The sequence below is a fragment of the Perca flavescens genome, chromosome 1, assembly GCF_004354835.1.
Source record: "Perca flavescens isolate YP-PL-M2 chromosome 1, PFLA_1.0, whole genome shotgun sequence".
Classification (NCBI taxonomy): domain Eukaryota; kingdom Metazoa; phylum Chordata; class Actinopteri; order Perciformes; family Percidae; genus Perca; species Perca flavescens.
Window position 1 is genome coordinate 42,556,339 of NC_041331.1, and position 22,733 is coordinate 42,579,071.

Consider the following 22,733-nt stretch of genomic DNA (forward strand, 5'->3'; position numbering starts at 1 on the left):
ATTCCATATACCAATTTAATCGCAAAACAGCATGCAACGTCATTACGCAACAGGTTTTTATTCGCTTTAAAGCCGTTGGATGGAAACACACTTTCACACTCAGCTTTATGCGCATGAGTTTTTTTTACCGAACTTCAGATAATTCGATTGACAAGTGGATGGAGACGTAGCTAGTGTGTTGCTGACAGTAATAAATACATGAGGAATACATACCAATAACGGGGATTGTCTTTCGTAGCTATGTGTACGAATTGTTGATGAGAACACGCTGTGTGAAGTAACTGTTAGAAAAGGTTGTGACAAACAAGAGGCAGGTTTCAGTGTGTCAGAGGGGAATCCAGATCAAAAAAAAGTCCCGGGACACGAGACGTTGAAGGGAGACCGCCCGAGTCCAGCGCTGCGCCCCGAAAAGCCAGAGCCAGCGAGAAGAGGAAGAGGAGGAAGAGGTGAAGAGAAGACAAACTTTGAGAAATCCAAATCTCTCCGTCCTGTTCAGTGTCCCCGCTGTGAGTCACATGACCCCCGTCCTTTGTGGCCGTTGGACGGCCCGGGGCCCGGGGCCCGGGGCCCGGTGCGTCCCGATCCTGCAAGACAACCAGTCTGCGTTTTAGTCGGCGCCGTGCAGCGTCAGCTCGAGGTCGGCCCCGAACAGCTCCTTATAGAGCGGGGGGAAGTGTGTCCGCACCACGTCGGGGTAGACGGCGCGGAACGCCAACAGCGTCTCCGTGTGACGGGTGCACAGGGAGCGCAACGCTGACACCTTACATCTGAGCTGAGGAGGCAAGGAAGACAGGAAGGAAGAGAGGAAAAGAGACCAGGAGAGAAAACAGGGCAGGAGACAATTAGACAAGGAGACAAGGAGAGGGAAGAGGAGATGGGAGAGAGAAAACAGGACAAGGGCGACAGGAAGAGAATGGGAGGAGGAAGAGAGAGGAAGGACAGGAAGTGAGAAAAGGAAAGGAAGGAAGAGAGGACAAGAAACAAGGAGAGGGGGAGAGAGGGGGGACAGGAGAGGAGGGAAGCGATAACAAGAAGGAGAGGGAGGACCAGGAGAGGAAACAGAACAGGAGACAAGTCGACAAGGAGAGGGGAGAGGTAAGATGAGAGGAAAGGAGAAGAGGGGAGAAAACAGGGCAGGAGACAAGGAGAGGGGGAGAGAGGGGAGACAGGAGAGGAGGGAAGCGATAAGAAGAAGGGAAGGGAGACCAGGAGAGGAAACCGAACAGGAGACGAGGAGAGGGGGAGAGGGGAGAGGAAAGAAGAGAGGAAAGGAGAAGAGGAGAGAAAACAGGGCATGAGACAAGGACAGGGGGAGAGAAGGGAAACAGGTAAGGAGAGGATACAAGTAAGTAAAGGAGACGAGACGAGAGGAAACAAAAGAGGAGAGAAAGAGAGGAGGGGGAGGAGCAAGATGCATGGGACAGAAGAGGGGGAGACAGGAGAGAGAGGAAGAGGAGGAAATAGGTAGAAGAGGAAAGTAGGATAGGAGTGAAGGAAGAGAGGATAGAGAATTATTTCACTAGCAAATGAGATGAACTAGAAGCATTAGATTAATGTTATGATCAGAAATGGATAACGCAAGTATAGAATTACAGTTTTTTCTTATTGATATCAAGCTGTTTGGTCTGAATACGCTCGTTATGAATGTTTGGAGGGAAAGGTGAGCTGGAGACCTTGTAGTTCACCGCCAGGCCACACGAGGGCAGAGCGAGGCTGTTCCTAAAGTTAAATGTTTACACCATGTGTTGATGTCTCTACTGAGTTCATTTTGGATGTATATAATTTGATTACAGACATTAAATCATCATTTAAGAGAATGAGACGTTACATTGAACATTAAAACTCACGTGACAAAGACAGCCATTAAACCTGTTTCTATGAGTAATGTTGGTGTACCTGAACACGTGTGTGTGCGTGCGTGGGTGCGTGCGTGTGTGTGCCAAGGTTATAAAAGTTTAAATTTTTTGTTTGTTTCAGTACTTTTAATACTTTTCACAGCTTATTTTGGTTTTAGTTTACTATATAAATATAAATATATATATATTTATAACCTTGTTCAGCGCTCCGTCCTCTCTCTGGTTCTTCTGCAGGACGTGCTGCAGAGCCAGCTGAGTCTTCTGCTGCAGCTTCTCCACCTGCAGCTTCTCCTGCAGCCATGACCGGTCTGCAGCACACACACACACACACACACACACACACACACACACACACACACACACACACATGAACACACACACACACACGCACGCACACACAGACAGAAAGACAGACACACACACACACACCAACGCACGTACACACACAAACACAGACAGACACACACGCACACAAACACCCACACATGCACACACACACACACACGCACGCACACACAGACAGACACACACACACCAACGCACGTACACACACAAACACAGACAGACACACACAGAAAGACAGACAGACACACACACACACACAAAGACAGACAGACAGACACAGAAATACACAAACACCCACGCACGCACACACACCCACGCACGCACACACACACACACACACACACACGCACCGAGCACACACACACACACACACACAAAATCAGTCAGGGCAATGGTGCAGGATAATTCAATTTTATTGTAATTGACACAATGTGCAGGCACATTTGTAACAAAATATAGGTCATTGCTTTCCAACTAACAAAACAAATGGAAATGGACGTATAAACTCAGGCCAGTGTTCAGACGGCAGACGAACGTGAAAAGTGAAGAGACGTTACCTGCAGAGAGCAGGAGGAACGCTGAGAACACGGCGAGCTCGTCCTCCGACAGACGCAGAGAACACATGCTGCTGGCAAAGTCAAACACTGATGTGATCAAGTCGTCACAACCTGAAAAACACACACACACACACACACACACAGAGAGACACACAGACACACACGCAGACATACACACACACACGCAGACATACACACACACACACACACACACACACACAAACATACACACACACAGAGACACACACAGACACACACACAGACAAACAGACACACAGACATACACACACACACGCAGACATACACATACACACACACACAAACACACACACACACACACACACACACACACACACACACACAAATACAGACACACACAGACATACACACACACACACAAACATACACACACACACACACATACACACAGACACACACACACACAGACATATATACACACACAGACATACAGACACACACACATACACACTCACAGACATACACACACACAGACAAACACACACACTCACAGACAGACATACACACACACACACACACACACAAACATACACACTCACAGACATAAACACACACACACACACACACACACACACACACACACACAGGGAGAACATGATTATAATTCAGAGACGTATGATAACACTTTGACATTTTATTTACGTTGAAGCTCCTCACTGTTAAGGAAGTAAACAGCTGTGGACCACAATGCAATCTGTTCTCAACAAATGAGCCAGTGAGAGAGTTAACTTCCGATCCAACCAGTCCTCCAAACCATTCAGTGATGTTGTTTGTCCCTCCCGTCTTAAAGCTCTTATATACTAGACGCACCCAAGGTGGCCCTTGTTGTTGTTGTTGTTCTTCTAGTCCGTAGAAATAGCAACGTCGGTATTCTTTGCTCATTAGTGCCACCTCTGTTCAGGAGAAGACTGCAATTAGTGTCGCGACCCCCAGCTGGGCTGCGTCTAGTATATAAGACGCTTTATACGACCCACAGGAGCGGTTCATAAAATAGCACCCCTAGTGGAGGCAGGAAATACGTCCTCACGTCTAAACCAGAGAAGGTAACAGTCGGCGATTTTGAATGTAAATGTCCCAATTTTAAACACATCTTTAACAATAATCTAATAATATGTAATAATAAGACTGGGGATGTTGCAGGGTCACACATTACAGGACTACAACTAGATTTGTTTTGAAAAGTGAAACTAAGCTAGCTAGCTACCGCTAGCGTTAGGTGGTAACTTATGGGGAAAGTCTGCTGCTTTTCTGTTCTGCCGTACATACAGATGAATGTCTCCAGTACCTGGAGGTCTGTGTTTATCTGCCGGTAAATCTCCGTTGGATGACTCGCTTCAGAAGGGTTAAACATCGGTAACTCTCCCTCTTTAGCGTCTAGCTTAGCACAGTGCCATAACAACCATAAACGACATCGGCTCTAGCTGTTTGCTGCTTCCTGTTTGGTGCTGGAGGGAGAGCACCCATTGGTTGTTGACGACGTTCACATGATTTAACTTCACTACCAAGACTTCAAACTTATAATATCAAACACGTTTGGTTTTGTCTGAACATCCAGACGGGAGAAAGACTGACTGGGACTGAGTTTTATGACCTCACACCAAATGATGGAGACAACGAGAGACCCAGACTCTACCAAGACTCTCAGGATTTCATTACGGTGGAATCGCTTGAAAAGTCGTTTGGTGTAAGGTCGACATAAGTCGTAAATGCTGCTTGTACAAACGACTTCTGGGAGCGTTTTTTAGGTGAGGTCAGTTTGGACAGTTTGTGAAGAACCGGAGAAGACAGTGGTGTAGGCTAATGTATTTTAGCGTGTATACTGTACTATATAAATATATGGATCAGACTGGAACTGGAAGTGGAGGGTCTGGGTGTCCTCCATCAGGGAAACTTTGAGCATCACAGACTTAATTTCCTGCAATCTGACTTTTTTTTGCACTAACCGTGGAAATCCCTTTATTGAGCCTATGCGAAGAAGGAAACCACAGATGACAATACAAAATATATCAAAAATATAATGGAAAGTATGTTTTACGTGTCATTGTGCATTTTTAAGTGGGTATATGGAAATCCTGGAGCTTTCTTAGTGGATGACCTGCGTATACCTGCGTATCACGTAGACTACACCGCTGGGAGAAGAAGTTGTCAGAACTCACCGAGCGCCCTGAAGACGTCCGGACCTGCAAACTTCCCGTCGAAGTAGACGCTGTTGTTCTGCGAGTCAAACAGCCGACACATTCGGACCAAGACGACCTCCAGAGAGCCTGGGAACACGGAGACACTGATGAGTAATGGGAAGTCCAGTGATGATGGTTTAATGACCCCCGCTGCTAGCTTATTCATTACTCACTAAATCACATTTTCAAACAGGACGGTTTCACATTAACACAATCCGTGGATCATTTTCTAGACAAACTGATTCATCTTTTGGTCAATAAAATGTCAAAAGATAGTGTTGAATGTTCGCTCCAGTTTCTCAAAGTCCAAGGTGATGTCTTTAAAAATGGTCTTACTGTAGAAGGATCACAATGTCTCCTTGGCCCAAAGCGTATCTATCCACCAAACTTCATAGGAATTTGTTTGTATTTAACAAGAAAAAATTAACCCTATTAGACAACAGTCTTCGGGTCAAGCAGTCGAATCATGAACGCTGTGTTTGAGTTATGTTACTGGTTACTGGTTCGTCGTTCGACTGGTCATGACTGTTTTCCAAGATGGCGCCTGCCTGTATACGTGAACGGTACTGTCTTTCTAAACTATCTTTTTAATAAACTGTCTGTACACTTACAAAGTTCTCAATGCTTCGGTTTACATGTAGGGACCCTCATTATGCTACCGTGGAAGTGTGGTGCTATTTTGAGCCTTGTTGGTGGTGTAGAAATAGAGATTTACCCTCTGCCCCAAAAGCTAGCGTTAGCAGCTAACCACCGGTTTGCAGTAGCTTGTTTAAAGCTAGAAACGCATTCGATTAGCATGAAAACATATCCCAGACATCCCAGGTCAACTCGGTACACATATGCCTGTCCGTGACTCAGATTGCCATTTCCTTTTTTGGTCTTCTGTGTGTGTGGAGTGTGTGGGTAGGCGTGGCTTTCCTCAGGGCACCTGGCTCTCCAGCGCAGCTGCAGATGATCTACTAATCAAGCTCCAGCACTAGTACTCCTGTGATCCAGGCAGCCAGCGCCAGTTTGTTTCAGTTCACCAAGTGGTAACTACTCGCGGCCAAACACTCTAGTTCTTTAGTAAACCTTGTGCTATCTAAGTGTTTTTCTTTTTACTAACGCTGTCGTCTATTTGTGTGCAGACGCTGGAGGTCTACCTGATCTTCGCTTCCAGCCACGCCACCAGCCCTGTGTGTTTTCGAGCCTGCCTTGCCTACCTCCACTCCTCCACTCCATTTGGATCACCACCCTCCTACGTTGAATTACAAGATTTCTGTTCGGTTGACCTTACATTAAAGAACTGTTGTCAAGTCCCAACCATTTAGTCTGTGTTCGCTCTTGGGTCCAAACCATGGACCCAAGAGCGACCCATGGACCTCACAGGACGGCCATGTCCGTCCTGTGAGATGTTTTCTGTCTGTGTTTGTTGGTGCATGTGTTAATGCACGACATGCTAAGGAATTCTGCTCCTCCACTTTCTAATGTGAACACATCTATCTATTCTATAAATAATTGACGTAAGAGCGTCCAGATAAATAAATTACTAGCGATGGACAGCTTACACAGACAAATGTAAGACTAATACACTGGTAAAAAAAAAAGTGAATTACATCTCTGTGCATCAACATGAAAATCGTTTTCGAAAAAGTTGTTTTTCTTCTAGTCTATAAATCCCATAAAAAGACTCACACCAACATCTCTTAATACTGTCACACTTCCTGTCTTCGAAACAACATTGGACACAAAAATGAGAAAAAAGAAGAATGATGGTTGCATTTCATATTGCCCTTTTCTACTTAAAGACCAAGTGGCGACAAAGGCCGACTGTTGCGTCGCCTCATGACGCCTTTGTCTTGGCCAAAAAATTACACTTAAACACAAGAAAAAGACTAGCCTGATGTGGTCATACTCAGATTCTAGTCAGAATCTGAGTCTGATGCTGCTCCATTGGGCTGGGATTATGGGGTGTGTTACAACCCAACCAGGAAAGAAAATGCCTCTGCACTCAATTGGATAGACCTACAACCAATCAGAGCAACGGATAGACCTACAACCAATCAGAGCAACGGATAGACCTACAACCAATCAGAGCAACGGATAGACCTACAACCAATCAGAGCAACGGATAGACCTACAACCAATCAGAGCAACAGATAGACCTACAACCAATCAGAGCAACGGATAGACCTACAACCAATCAGAGCAACAGATAGACCTACAACCAATCAGAGCAACGGATAGACTTACAACCAATCAGAGCAACAGATAGACCTACAACCAATCAGAGCAACGGATAGACCTACAACCAATCAGAGCGACGAAATATGTGACATATGTCTTCTTAGTGCCCATCGGGGCCAGCTGATACATTAAACTTTTGCGGAATTCCGTAGGAAGGACGGCAAAAACATCTTTACAATTGACAAATGCCGTGATCGCAGTTCACTGTTCCTCTTTTAAAATGAATGCGCTGTCGATATATTCTATAACAGACGCGACAATACACAATAAAATACAATCTTTGTTGTAAACAAATTTAACCCAAGTGCTCTTTGGTGACGAGGTTGGTTACGTTACTGTTGATCATCTATCCATCATCGTATAAAGCCCGCCCTGACAATCTGATTGGTCCAAACAGCTCTGGTTCGAGCATAGTTGCTCCACAACGGATCAAGTCCAGACCCAACTTCCCAGCCTTAAGTGCTAGGTATTCAGGCTATGAAAAGATTAAAGCTGGCGGCCAACTACCACGAATCCGTTTCTCTACTGTCTGACTTCTTGTCTGTGTCTCTCAGTTCCGAGCTCATTGGTTCCTACTGAAGACGTGATTCTTTAAAAACAGAAATATATAATTTCATCAGGAAGAATTGTTGACGATAAGAATAATATTGAATAGCACCAGACTAGGCAGTTTCTCTCACCGGCTTTCAGCAGAACAATCTGGTCATTTTGACAGAGATCCATGAAGCCGTCGATACGTTTGGCGAACTCCACCACGTACTGTATGGCCTCGGTGATCTTTACGGCACACAGCTGCCACATCACCTCCCGCGGCTGCACAAGACAGTGGGGGGAAGATATTCAAACCAAACATGTTGAACAGAACTATGTGACAGTGCAACACATTATTTTACATTACCTGGCATTTAGCTGACACTTATCCAAAGCAACTTCCAATTAAGTTCTTTCAACCTTGAAGGTACAAACTCCGGACGGCAAGAACTAAGTGCAAGTACATTAGTTTTAAAGGTCCCATGGCATAAAAATGTCACTTCATGAGGTTTTTTACGTTAATATGAGTTCCCCCAGCCTGCCTGTGGTCCCCCAGTGGCTAGAAATGGTGATAGTTCTAAACCGAGCCCTGGGTATCCTGCTCTGCCTTTGAGAAAATTAAAGCTCAGATGGACCAATCAGGAATCTTCTCCTTATGAGGTCATAAGGGGAAAGGTTAACTCCCCTTTCTCTGCTTTGCCCGCCCAAAGAATTTGGCCCACCCATGAGAGAGAGAGAGAGACATCATGGCTTTCAAAAGAGCAAAGTGGCAGTTGGTCAAGACCACACCCCCACCATCCACCTTGCCCCCCTCCTCCTCAATAGCTAAAGACACAGAAATGGCCCATCCATCACATAAAGGGTGATTTTGACATTGATATCTGACGCTGAGAGTTTTACGAGTTGGGAGTGAGAACGGGTTGGACAGTGTGGGGAATGTGGGAACACTGTCGGCTGATTGCGCTTTCGCAGTTGCTGCCCCAAGACTTTGGAACAGGTTACCCCCCTGACATTCAAACTATCACAGAGGTAGCTCTTTTTAAATCCAAACCCAAAAAGTATTTATTTAGAACGGCTTTGAATACATAGCGCTGTGACATTTTCTCTCTCTTCCTCCTGCTTTTATGGAACTTTTTCACATTTTACTGTATTCCATGTTGTATTCTTTCTAATGTATGTTATGTTGTGTTTATTCTTAGTCCTTGTTGTAAAGCACGTTGAATACCGGTTGGTTGCTGTAAAGCTCTATATGAATAAATGTTGACTGGCCTCAAATGGAAAGCTACGATAAAAAAAACACGGGAGTGTGCCTATGTTCCCACAGCCCTATGTTCCCACATTTCTAAATTCTTTTCCATAAGTAGGCCCTATGTTCCCACATTTCCTTTTTCATGAATTTGTATCAGATTTTATTCCCCTTTCTCCCAATTTGGTAGCTAATTACCCCCAACCTATTTACCAGTAGCAATGGACTACAGATGGAATGTAACCCTAACCCTAACATAGGGCCTAATTTTAAGAAAAATCTTAGAAATGTGGGACCATAGGGCTGTGGGAACATAGGGCTGTGGGATCATTGGGCTGTGGGAACATAGGGCTGTGGGAACATAGGGCTGTGGGACCATTGGGCTGTGGGAACATAGGGCTGTGGGACCATTGGGCTGTGGGAACATAGGGCCGTGGGACCATTGGGCTGTGGGACCATTTGGCTGTGGGAACATAGGGCTGTGGGAACATAGGGCTGTGGGACCATTGGGCTGTGGGAACATAGGGCTGTGGGACCATTGGGCTGTGGGACCATAGGGCTGTGGGACCATCGGGCTGTGGGACCATAGGGCTGTGGGACCATTGGGCTGTGGGAACATAGGGCTGTGGGACCATTGGGCTGTGGGACCATTGGGCTGTGGGAACATAGGGCTGTGGGAACATAGGGCTGATCCCAAAAACACAACAGAAACGCACACCTTGCTCTGGTAGCTCTCCACCTCGTCCTGTGGGAAGTTCTGCCAGCTCATCTGCTGCAGCTCCTCCCTCAGGTACTGACACGTCTCCAGGTGAGACTTTGAGATGGTCTGAACCAGATGATCTGCAACCAAACACAGCTGTTTGAACGGACAGAATTATAACGATCATAATGATAATAATCTTATTAGTATAGCACCTTTAAAAAAAGTTTACAAAGTGCTTTGAAAGTGGAAACAAAAGCACACCCATATCAATACATAAATAATACACATCAAGTCAATACACATACCCATCAATGCTCAATATAGTGATAGGGAAAAATAAGAGATGGGGGGCAGCATGAAATGACAGAAAAAAAAAATCACAATTCAATGATAAAATGGAGTTAAAAGCACACGTTTTTTTTTACATTTGCATACTTCCCAATGTGCAATCATTATCAAAATGATGTGCAATACGAGGGGGAGGATGTGTTCTGGGTGGGTTCTCTTCTGTTCTTCTGTGATTGAGAGGAAAGGTGTGTGTGTGTGTGTGTGTGTGTGTGGGGGGGTTAGGGTCTGTTCATTGAAGCATTGGATGAGATAATGTATGATTATGTAGCTTAACTGTATGTTTATTGTGTGTTTATGCGCGATGTGTCGCCATTCCGTTTCTCTCGAATGCCCAAGATGAACAATAAAGGCTTATCATCTTATCTTATCTTATCAGGCAGACAAAGAGAAACCCTAACCCATAACCCTAATGGTAAAAATACACCATCACATCAAAGCAAGTCCATAAAAATGAGTTCTAAGAAGTATTTTAAAAGAAGTCACTGATTCTGCGAGCGTCATCTCCTCCTTATTACTGCAATGCCTTTATGTATTATCACCATTATCAATCCTTTTTTTCCACCCATTTCATATCCAAATTTCTGGGATACTTACAATCCTTTTCCTTTTAAATTTACCCACTGATTACTCAAAAAATAACTTATTTCCCCCTCTCCCCTCCCACTTTTCCCTCCCTCTGACTCCTCATGCTGGTGTACCCAGGGCCTAATTTTAAGAAAAATCTTAGAAATGTGGGAACATAGGGCTGTGGGACCATAGGGCTGTGGGACCATAGGGCTGTGGGACCATTGGGCTGTGGGACCATAGGGCTGTGGGACCATTGGGCTGTGGGAACATAGGGCTGTAGTTAGGGGGTTATTATGATAAATGCTTTTGTCAAAAAAAAAAAGAAACTACGTATAAAAACCAATCTCCGAGGAGAATGCAAAAATGATTTCCCCCATCGAGTAGCCCGGCTTCGTCCCACTTGGCTCTAATTAACAGACAGCTAATTACCACAGTGATGTTTTAATGAGCTCTGAAGATGAGTTTCCAACCTCCTGCTATTTTAAACCACCTTTCTGTCTCTGTTTGCCCCACACTTTCCTTTCTTTTGTTTCTCTAACTCTTCTTTGCTGCTTCTTAATCCTCCCATCTAATTTTCTTCTCCTTTCTGTCTGCTTCCAGACACTTCCTCACCTCCTGTCTGGTTTGTTTTTCCCCTCCAGCTCTCTACAACCTTCTGCCGTATGGTGGAGGGCGCTGGTGAAATGTAACTAAGTACATGTACTCCAGTACTGTACTTAAGTCCAAATGTTGAGGTACTTGTACTTTACTTGTACTTGAGCCAATCATATCTGAGATACGAAATGACGCTGTCGTGGGGCTATGGGCCGTCAGCCCCACTGGCCATAAAATTTGTGTGATCTGCATTAAAACACACTAACACTCAGAGCATGCGTATTAATAATTTCTCATGTACAATGCACATTGCTAGCCCCACTCTGACACATTCAGGCTGCCGTAGTCTATCGCGAACACGGGAGAACGCAGTCTGAAGCAGCAAGGCAGAGAGCAGAATGTGAAGTTAAAATCCTACCACAAGTTATATGCAATTTAGAAAGATGTTATATTCATAGATAAGATAAAATATAGATGATAATAATCTGGAATTAATAAAAAATAACATAACATTTGTTTGCATTTCTTTCTGTTGACAAGAGGTGTGCCCCACCTGCCCATAATGACCAGTCGCCACTGGGTGTTAATACTTTTACTTAAAGTGTAACTCTTGCCAAAATGCAACCTAGGGTCTTTTTGTGAATGTACCAGAGTCAAACTTTCGTTTAAAAGCATATTAAGCGCCACTTGTAAGATTCACCGTATTCTCGTTTTTTCGGTCAAATGGCCTTTTGAATGGGAGTGCTGGGGGCACTTTTATGCTAGTCTCAAAATATCTATTTTTAAAACACTAAGAAGGCTTGACACAACATGAAAAATTGACTCGTTTTGACTGCCGAGGTGGTAGCGGCCGGAAACAACCAGAGCTACGGTGAGTTGTTGAAAACTTCTCTTTTTAGTGAACTCTGTGAACACAACCAATGTTGTCAACGCTTTTGTTCAGGTGTAGAGCTCCTGGTGGTAGTTGGAGTAAAGTTTCATGTTGTGTCGAGCCTTCTTAGTGTTTTAAAAACGGCTATTTTGAGGCTAGCATGAAAGTGCCCCTAGCTCTCCCATTCATTCACCGAAAAATGAGAATACGGTAAATCTTAAAAGTGACGCTTCCGTCCTAATTATGCTTTTAAACAAAAGTTTGACTTGGGTACATTCACAAACAGACTCTAGGTTGCATTTTGGTGAGAGTTAAACGGTAAGTAAAGGATCTGAATACTTCCAGCGCTGTGTGTGTGTAGCAGGGTATGTAACCTTAAAACTGCAGTAGCATGCCAGCATGGAGCAGATGACCACATATGGAAAACCAGATCAATATGACATCACACAGAGACGAAAGTAGAAAAAAACTGTTGAAACCCAGAGCGCTCAGAACGGTGGCTCACAGACATATCATTTACCTCATTATTTGAAGCTTTGGCCACGTTTAACATGAACATCTGACATTGTAACATTGTAGATATGACAGAAAATATGTAAACGCATATCAGGTCTCCTTTAATTAGCAGGAAAGGGTTCAACCTCTATATTATCTCACCGAGTTCAGCCATGGACACTGTGGGTGAGGTGTCTCCTTCACTGAAGGAGCAGTATGGGAAGAAGCCGTTACTGGATCCATTGTCACACAACGGCTCCGGTTTGATGCCATTAATATCGAGTCCGGACTGATCTGGGGATGGCTGGATATCCAGGTAGAACCCCCGACCTTCTCCTCCCCCTCCAGAGTCCGCCTGTTTGTGGAAGGGAACGTCCGAATTCAATTCAATTCAATTTTACTTATAGTATCAAATCATAACAAGAGTTATCTCAGGACACTTTACAGATAGAGTAGGTCTAGACCACACTATAATTTACAAAGACCCAACAAGTCCAGTAATTCCCCCAAGAGCAAGCATTCAGTGCGACAGTGACGAGGAAAATCTCCCTTTTAGGGAGAAACCTCGAACAGACCCAGGCTCTCGGTAGGCGGTGTCTGGCGGTGCCGGTTGGGGGTGTGATCTTACATATCATATAAACCAAAGGTGCCCAAATTCTTTTATTTGAAGGCCCAAAATGTATCTGGGCCAAAAATAAATGTTCATGTTAAAGAATACCGTAATTCTTTGTAGATAAAACTTAACATATTAAGTAGTAGTTTACCAGCACGGTGCTTTACATTTGACTGTGAGGCTGTATAGCCTGGTCCTACCAGACTCTGGTCCATTAGCCTGATCCTACCAGACTCTGGTACTGTAGACTGGTCCTACCAGACTCTGGTCCATTAGCCTGGTCCTACCAGACTCTGGTCCATTAGCCTGATCCTACCAGACTCTGGTACTGTAGACTGGTCCTACCAGACTCTGGTCCATTAGCCTGGTCCTACCAAACTCTGGTACATTAGCCTGGTCCTACCAGACTCTGGTACACTAGCCTGGTCCTACCAAACTCTGGTCCACTAGCCTGGTCCTACCAGACTCTGGTACACTAGCCTGGTCCTACCAGACTCTGGTCCATTTGCCTTGCCCTACCAGACTCTGGTAAAGATCTCAGCAAAGATCGTTCTGGCTCGGGCTTTAACTTCTGGATATTCGGCAGCGTTGCCACAACGGACCGAATGGCTTCGCTCGCATCTTTCTCCGCCGCCATTACAGAACTACAACTCAAACTCGCTCACAACCTCAACGTCATCATTCTCAGCCACTCCCTCTGTTCGCTGATTGGACCACCAAAGATTTGGCCAGAGAAAACCCAAGAATATAACACAAACCCAGACTGAAGTAAGTGAGTACTGAAGGAAAATGAAAATTGAGTGGAAGTATGTAGGAGGGTGGAGCCTGGCTAGTCGAAATATGGCTCTTTCCATCAAAGCATCAAATATCCCACTATTCTGGGTCACCCCTACTGTAAACAGTTGGCAATTCCATCCATTTTAGAGTGTAGTTGTTGCTCTAAAAAGTAAAAACCACAGACCTTGGACGATACAGATCCTCCTTCAGGTGAGTTGTGTTTCACGTAACCTCCCAGCTCTTCTGATAGCTCCGTCAGGCCGAAGTGAGGGGAGAGCGGCTCCGTCTCGCTAGGGTTCGGGCTGCTGAGGCTGGGGTGGGACAGAAGGAGGGGTCCCTGCTGCTGCTGCTGCTGGAGGCGATGTTTCTGAACTTCAGCGTACAAACTGTCCCGCTGCTTCTTGGACATGCGACCAAACTTCACAGCTGTGTTTGAGGAAGAGGAGAAGTTAACAGGTTCAGGTTACTCTATTTGTACCTGTGGGTAGATTTTTTCTGCAGCTAGAGTATTACATCCACCAAGACACACAACTACAAAAGCATACCAAAAACTGACACACGTACTAAAATCTAATAAAATACACATACTTAAAGGTCCCATGACATGGTGTTCTTTGGATGCTTTTATATAGGCCTTAGTGGTCCCCTAATACTGTATCTGAAGTCTCTTTTATATAGACCTTAGTGGTCCCCTAATACTGTATCTGAAGTCTCTTTTATATAGACCTTAGTGGTCCCCTAATACACTATCTGAAGTCTGTTTTATATAGTCCTTAGTGTTCCCCTAATACTGTATCTGAAGTCTCTTTTATATAGACCTTAGTGGTCCCCTAATACTGTATCTGAAGTCTCTTTTATATAGATCTTAGTGTTCCCCTAATACTGTATCTGAAGTCTCTTTTATATAGACCTTTGTGGTCCCCTAATACTGTATCTGAAGTCTCTTTATATAGACCTTAGTGGTCCCCTAATACTGTATCTGAAGTCTCTTTTATATAGACCTTAGTGGTCCCCTAATACTGTATCTGAAGTCTCTTTTATATAGGCCTTAGTGGTCCCCTAATACTGTATCTGAAGTCTCTTTTATATAGACCTTGACCAACTGCCACTTTGCTTGTTTGAAAGCCATTATGTCTCTCTCTCTCTCTCTCTCATGGGTGGGCCAAATTCTCTGGGCGGGCAAAGCAGAGAAGGGGAGGTAACCTTGCTCCTTATGAACTCATAAGGAGGAGATTCCTGATTGGTCCATCTGAGCTTTCATTTTCTCAAAGGCAGAGCAGGATACCCAGGCCTCGGTTTACACCTATCACCATTTCTAGCCACTGGGGGACCATAGGCAGGCTGGGGGAACTCATATTAATGTTAAAAAACTCATAAAGTGACATTTTCATGCCATGGGACCTTGAATGTTCCACAAATCAGGATGTAGGAGATAGAGATAGTTATATAAAAGTGTATTAAAAGCATTGAAATAAAGATACTCTCAAATAAAATATAGATACTAAACTAAAAATGCTCCTGTCATATCTGTGCAAATATCACAACAACTCAGTGACAGCAGCAGGAACAAAGATATTTTTGTACTGCTTTGTTCTGTACCTTGGGACTCAAAACCTCCGCCGGGAGGGAAGAAGCTGAAAATCAATGTGCAAAGGGTGGGAGTCATGATTTAAAATAGAGGTAGCTATCCTCTGTAGTCTTGCTTTGCCAGACCTTCCTCCACAGCGCTGCACAAGAAGGTCTGGCTAGTCCCGCATAGCTTTCCGTGATGGAAGAAGAACGTGCTCTGGTTTATTGGCATTTCTTTAAACCAATCATAGGCGCCGATTTATGTTTTCCTCCGTGGGTGCGCATGCCCTTTTTACATGTTTGCATTTTCAGAACCTTGGGAAATGGACAGTGGCCGATACGAACACACACACACACACACACACACACACACACACCTATTAACTCGAAAATAAAGCCGTAAAGTAGGCTATCTTTCTATTCAGGACAGCGCCACTTCTCACAAATACAGATAGGACTGGAGATGAGAAGTTGAACACGTAACCGCGACCAGCGCTCACACGCTCCACTTAGCACCAACTGCAATGTTTAATTTTAAATGAATGGTAGCCTAGTGGCAGTCTGGCACAAGTAGGTGCTCAGTATTTTCCACGGTACCATGGTATCGGCGCCTATAAGACCAATCACAATCGTCTTGGGTGGCTCTAAGCTCGGGATGGAGCCTCTGGAAGGAACTTGTTTTGGTGGAACATTTGTACGTTCAAAAGTAGTTTTAGTCGTGTAACAGAAAACTCAGATTGGACAGTAACACTAAAGAGATGCCGGCTGAGATGGAGCCGAGCCAGTTCCTTTTCATTGCACTGACCAAGAAGAACACAGACGAGATGTCGCACACAGCCAGACACTTCTGCTCCGCTGGTTAGTCTGCTGGCTAACATCTTGCAAAATGCTGACTGCCAGATGTTTCTGCAGGTGTGTGTGTGTGTGTGTGTGTGTGTGTGTGTGTTTGTGAGCGTCTTACCGTCTCGGGACATGCCCAAAGCCAGACATTTCTGCAGACGGCAGTGTTGGCAGCGGTTGCGGCTCGTTCGGTCGATCAGACAGTTTTTCTGGCGAGGACACGAGTAGGCGGCGTTACTCTGCTGACTCCGCCTGAAGAAACCCTGAGAGACGAGAGAAATGTTATATTAGTTATATTCAGTGTTGGGCAAGTTAAGAAAATTAGTAATTAGTTACAGTTGCTAGTTACGTCTTTTAAATGTAATTGAATTATTTTACCAATTACTGTATATCAAAAGTAATTAGTTACTAGGGAAAGTAACTTTTAAGTTACTATATGGCTGCTTTTTAAAGGTAGATATGAACAGTACTGAACAGTCAAACATAATTTTTAGACCTATTATTTGTAATCAACAGGGCAACGGCCTTCAAATCAAGCAGTAGTACAATAGTCCCTTTTAATACTTGAAACGAAATAACAACTGTTTTTTTTACCACATTAGGCCCAATGAAATAAAAGTGATTTGCCTACAGCACGTGTCAAACTCAAGGCCCGCGGGCCGAATCCGGCCCCTGGCAGGTTTTGATCCGGCCCGCGTATCAATTTAGGTTCACGATAAATGTTGGTCCGCCTAGTTGTGCGCCAAAACAAAAAGACAAGAAACTTTTTTTTGAAACGGCAACTACACCACACTTAGAGCAGATTTTGGTAGATTTGCCGACTTTGAGATTCCAGAAATGCCCACAGAAGCAGAGAGTTTTGAAAATGCTGGGAAAAAGTGAGTCGTCTCTTAAAATGTAATCTTTGTTTTGCTTGATTTGCTAAATTCTAAGATTTCTAAGAAACTATTTGCTGCCTTTTTTTAGGGCTTTATGTGGACCAAACTGTAAGCGAGAAGACTAATTTAGACATCAGTCAAAGATATTTGACTTTTTCGAAATAAAAGCATGAAAATAAACTCTACCTGTGTGGCCCTTGATGCGATTCTCCTTTTCCAGTGTGGCCCCTAGTTAAGTTGAGTTTGACACCCCTGGCCTACAGTATACCTAGCAATCAATGTATTCAGCTCTGCCTGGCTTATCGGCTGCACTGCAACCCGTGTAAAATCTAGCTTTGGTTGTTTGCATGGAGTGGCGCCTTCAGCATCTGTAGGGCTGGGCTCGTTCGCTACTAGCTTTGTCGAAGCATGTTGCTTCAACAGGTGCTTCATAAGATTTTAATTGCTACTCTTAGATGTGGATAGGTTCTTTACACCTGCACACAATTGACAACTCACCACTAAATTTTAGTCTTTAATTTCGAAGAGTGAAAAGTAATGTCTGTCATATACGGTAGTTAGAATGCGCCTACGCATATACTGTGCTATATACGGGAGCACCCAAAACATGTGTGTCACTGCTCACTTGTTACTTGCATCAGAAGTTCAGAGAGAAGAAGACTGAATGATAAACTGCCTCCGTCGTTATCATTTTACAATTTCCATACTTCCAGGAGAGAAAGCTCATTCTAGCCACACTATCGACCATGCTGTGGTTTAATGCTCGCTGTTCGATTGGTGCATCATTGCGCCACCATAAGGTCCTGCGACTGCAGCTAAAGTAGGCCTATCTGTCTTCTTGTCTGGAAGTAACGAACTCATTTAAATTTCAGTAATTGTAATTACCGGAATTGTTGGGTCTTTGTAAATTATGGAGTGGGGTCTAGACCTACTCTATCTGTAAAGTGTGCTGATATAACCCTTGTTATGAATTGATACTATAAATAAAATTGAATTGAATTAAATGCGTAACTTGATTTAAAAAAAAAAAATTGTTACATGCTTGTTACCGCTAAAAGTAGTGGAATTACAGTAATGCGTTACTTTGTAGCGCGTTACTCCCAACACTGGTTATATTTAAGGGAATACTCGTTTGTTGAAATAGTTCTTTTCACGGTCTCCCCTGGCTGTAGAGAGGTGGGCCAACACATTTTTTGTCTCAGTGCAAGTAATTAGGTTGTTTTTTTGTCTTTTGTTGGCTCACTTTTATTCACAACATGCTAACCGGCAACATAGGATTCCATTCACTACGCTAAGCTAACTAGCGGTGGCGCTGCCGGTGTTGCACCAGACTAAAATGATGCGTGCACAAAAAATGCGTTGGCCCACCTATTTACAGCTAGAGGAGACCGTGATAAGCCCTATTTCAACAAACGGTGGCGTATCCCTTTAATAAGAGCTCCGACACATGTTCAATTAGTGGCTCCGTGGTCAGTCATTCACTCGTCTTTTTAACACATTTAAAAGATATTACAGCTTTTTTAAACGCATGTTTCCCTGCTTTACTTTCCCGCTGCTATTCTACTGTTCCCAAAACCAATATCTCTTGTCTCCAAGATACACAGTGCCTCCCATAAGCCAATTTCTCTCTCTCTCTGTCTTGTTTGAACACGGATAAATCTCCATCCGCTGCTCGTTGGCTGTGAAATGAGCCTCCAGCTGCCGACAGCAGCTGCTGCAGCAGATGCACACGCTTGCTTGTTTGGGGAACCGTTCTAACCAGGAGCTTTCCTCTGCCAAATGATTGTCGCTGATTGTCTCCTCTGATTCCGTTAATGGGACTCAGACTGCGGATGGACCACAGTGTGGAGAACACCTACATCATAGGCTACTGGGATTTCTGTGTAAATGTTGGAACTGTTAAAGTTAAAGATAAACTACAAAATCTATTATCAGACAGAAACGGGCATTCCTACGTTCCCACCTTTCTAAGATCTTTTTCAAAATTAGGCCCTATGTTATTAGGCGTTCCCTACCCGATTCCCACAGACACCTGTTGATTGTTGACTCGGACTGGGTCCTATTTCAAGGCTGACTCCATGGCAACCGGCTGTGTATCGCAATGACAATCGTGCGGACTGAGAAAACCAGATTACGGGGGCCAGACGTAGCTTGACTACTCAGGCCTACATACACACAAACTCTTACATATATACAGATATGCAATCACCCCCCACCCCCAATCCAGCGCCTTCACCGCTTCTACCCCCAGTGAGGCGGGCGGGTCTGTGACCAGCGCCTTTGTTTGGCTGCAGGACCAGATGTCTGCTTGCCTGTGCTTGACTACCTGAATTTGTATCATTTTATCCCCCTTTCTCCCAATTTGGTAGCCAATTACACCCAACCTATTATCCAGTAGCAATGGACTACAGATGGAATGTAACCCTAACCTTAACATAGGGCCTAATTTTAAGAAGAATCTTAGAAATGTGGGACCATTGGGCTGTGGGACCATTGGGCTGTGGGACCATTGGGCTTAGGGACCATAGGGCTGACCTCGGTGGCACAATTGGTCCCTTTACCCAATGTGAAAATAATACAATAAAACATCATAAAAGTTTCATTCTAATCCTAAAAACAACGTCATCAAACTGAATAACCTTAAAAGCCTTAAAATGACCAAACGGATGGAAGGAATGTTTACAATATAAATGAACCATTGATGTTTAATTGACTTTTATGTGACAACAGGGCGCTTTGTCTTTTTATCACCACGTGTTTACAGACACGTCTCTGCTGATTGGGTATCACCTGTGTCACAGCCAATAAACGTGAGACACGCCCACCAAACGAGAGAAAACACATCTCAGAGCGGCTGCACACCAATCAACCAGGAAGTGAGATGATGAAGAGGAGAGGGCGGGGCTTACCTTACAGCCCTCGCAGGTGATCACCCCGTAGTGTATCCCTGATGACTTATCTCCACAGATCTTACAGGGAATGATTTCAATCTGAGCTACAGACACACAGAGAGAGAACAAAACAAAGTGTCAGGATCACACGCTCAGTCAGCAGCTAATTACGAACGACTGCATCAGTTGAACTGATTAATAAAACGACTTTTATAAACGCATCTTTGACATGTCCTCAGTGTGGTTTCTTGTTACATATTGGCAAACAAATGTGCAGATATCGATTTATCTGTGACAGCAACAGCAGTTGTTCACACTTTGTTCCCTGTTTGAGTTAAAGTGAAGGGTTCTCAGCAGCTCACACTGAATCTGAACACACCGGCTGACTGTGTATTATACACTCAGCAGCTTGTATACTGACAGCTCGGCTCTGAGCGGTTATATTTAGCACAGGGAAGTTATGTAAGAGTGCAGTTACACACACACACTACAAACAAGATACTGTATAAAGAAGTCTTGAGTCTCCCAGCTATTTGTCTGCAGCAGAGAAACACTCTTTTGTCTGGTTTTTGTCTGATTTCTGTTAAACAACAGAACATGCTTATGTTGGATTTAAACCACCATCCACTTCTACGCCAACAACCTTCTGTTCTGTAATATCCATTTGGAGAAACTACAAATCTACAGCAGAGTGTGTGTGTTTGTGTGTGTGTATTTTTGGGTTTGTGTGTGTGTGTGTGTGTAGTTAGCTTGTATAAAGCAATACGTTCCCATTAAGACAGCGCAAAGTGCCATTTACACTCATTTATGTGTGCATGTGGACAGAACATCAACTCAGCATTGTGAATAATCTTTAGTAAGGCCGGTTACACGCTGGCTGCGTGGCGTGAGCGTGGCATTTCTGTTGCGTGGCGGCTGCGTGGCGTTTTCTACGTCTTTACACACCAGAAACGTGTCTGACTGCTGCTGCTGCTGCTAGTCTTGTCTGGACACATGGATGTTTCCCATTGATAAAATGAAATACCATGTTAAACATAAATATATTCTGATCTGATTACAGCAAAGACAACGTCGGCAGTATTGACTTGAAAATAGCATCCAGAATATTTTGTTCTGTATTGACAGGTGTAATATTAGAAAATTGTTTTTTTTTTTTATTACATTCATATATCTGCATTTATATCAAAACCTCGAGACTTTCAAACATCAACATTTCATTTATTTTAATATGTATTTGTGTCTAAACTACATATAAACATCTTTTCCTATTCTATTTTGCCTGGAAACGCTTCCAACACGCTTGCATGTCGTGTGAAAAATAGGCGTCGGTTCTATTTCTAGCGTGCATGCGTTTTCGGCGCAGCTCGAGCAGGCAGTGTGTAAGCTCTGACCTGTTAACATGGGAGCCGAAATATAAACGGACACGCCACGCAGCTGACACGCTCGCGCCACTCAGCCAGTGTGCAACCGGCCTAAGAAGAAAGAAAAATATTCAAAATATTTGATCTCACCTTGCTAATGTCAGGAATAAGTATGTTGCAATCTGAAGATGGATTAACTTAGACTGTCGCGCTGACGCTCCCAGAGTTCGTTTGTTCAATTCAATTTTATTTATAGTATCAAATCATAACAAGAGTTATCTCAGGACACTTTACAGATAGAGTAGGTCTAGACCACACTCTATAATTTACAAAGACGCAACAATTCCAGTAATTCAAGCAATTACGACACATTTATGTTCATAGTGGTGGTGCCCTCTACAGGCCGTAGAGGTTATGACAGGACCGAAGCAGGAAGTAAGGTGAGGAAGTATAAGAGCGCCAAATGAGGAAGCGGGTTGGGGTAGTCCCGCTTTGCCAGACCCTCCTCCAAAGCACGCTGGAGAGTCTGGCACACAAAGCATTCCTGGATGGGAGGAAAACGTGCTCTGGTTTATTGGCATTTCTTTAAACCAATCACAATCGTCTTGGGCGGGGCTAAGCTCCAGATGGAGCCACGGTGCCTCTGCTAAATAGTCTCAGGAAGGAACTAGTTTTGGTGGAACATGTGTACGTTCAAAAGTAGTTTTAGTCGTGCAACAGAAAACTCCGATTGGACAGATAGTCTAGCTAGCTGTCTGGATTTACCCTGCAGAGATCTGAAGAGCAGTTAGACAGACAGACAGACAGACAGACAGACAGATAGTCTAGCTAGCTGTCTGGATTTACCCTGCAGAGATCTGAGGAGCAGTTAACCATAGTCCTCACAAATCCACCGGAGGTTAGAAAGCCAACACAGAGACAGAGGAAGGAAATGGAAATCGGCGAAAATAATAATGCGTAATTTCCTGCGGCACCAGAGCAATTCCTGACGTGGAACGTCGTGGATATAGACTACTAGAAATGCAACTGTAGCAAGCATCTCACTATCACTAATGTTATCCACATTCATATTAAGACGCAACAAATAATATCCAAATTAAATACAGTACAGGCCAAAAGTTTGGACACACCTTCTCATTCAATGCATTTCCTTTATTTTCGTGACTATTTACATTGTAGATTCTCACTGAAGGCATCAAAACTATGAATGAACACATATGGAATTATTTACTTAAAGTGTGAAATAACT

General features: G+C 43.9%; 1 protein-coding gene across 1 annotated transcript in view; it reads right to left on the reverse strand.

Annotated features, from left to right (window-relative positions):
- Positions 1-227: 227 nt before the first annotated feature.
- LOC114558283 (nuclear receptor ROR-alpha A) overlaps positions 228-22,733 on the reverse strand; it is a 39,344-nt gene continuing 16,838 nt past the window's right edge. The window contains exons 2-11 of the mRNA XM_028582151.1: positions 20,142-20,227; positions 16,476-16,617; positions 14,130-14,371; positions 12,718-12,910; positions 9,696-9,817; positions 7,881-8,013; positions 4,954-5,061; positions 2,759-2,869; positions 2,052-2,164; positions 228-772 (exon numbers count right to left, since the gene is read on the reverse strand). Of these exons, the coding sequence (XP_028437952.1) occupies positions 608-772; positions 2,052-2,164; positions 2,759-2,869; positions 4,954-5,061; positions 7,881-8,013; positions 9,696-9,817; positions 12,718-12,910; positions 14,130-14,371; positions 16,476-16,617; positions 20,142-20,227 (1,415 nt within the window). The 3' untranslated portion in view covers positions 228-607. The remainder of the gene's footprint in view (positions 773-2,051; positions 2,165-2,758; positions 2,870-4,953; positions 5,062-7,880; positions 8,014-9,695; positions 9,818-12,717; positions 12,911-14,129; positions 14,372-16,475; positions 16,618-20,141; positions 20,228-22,733) is intronic.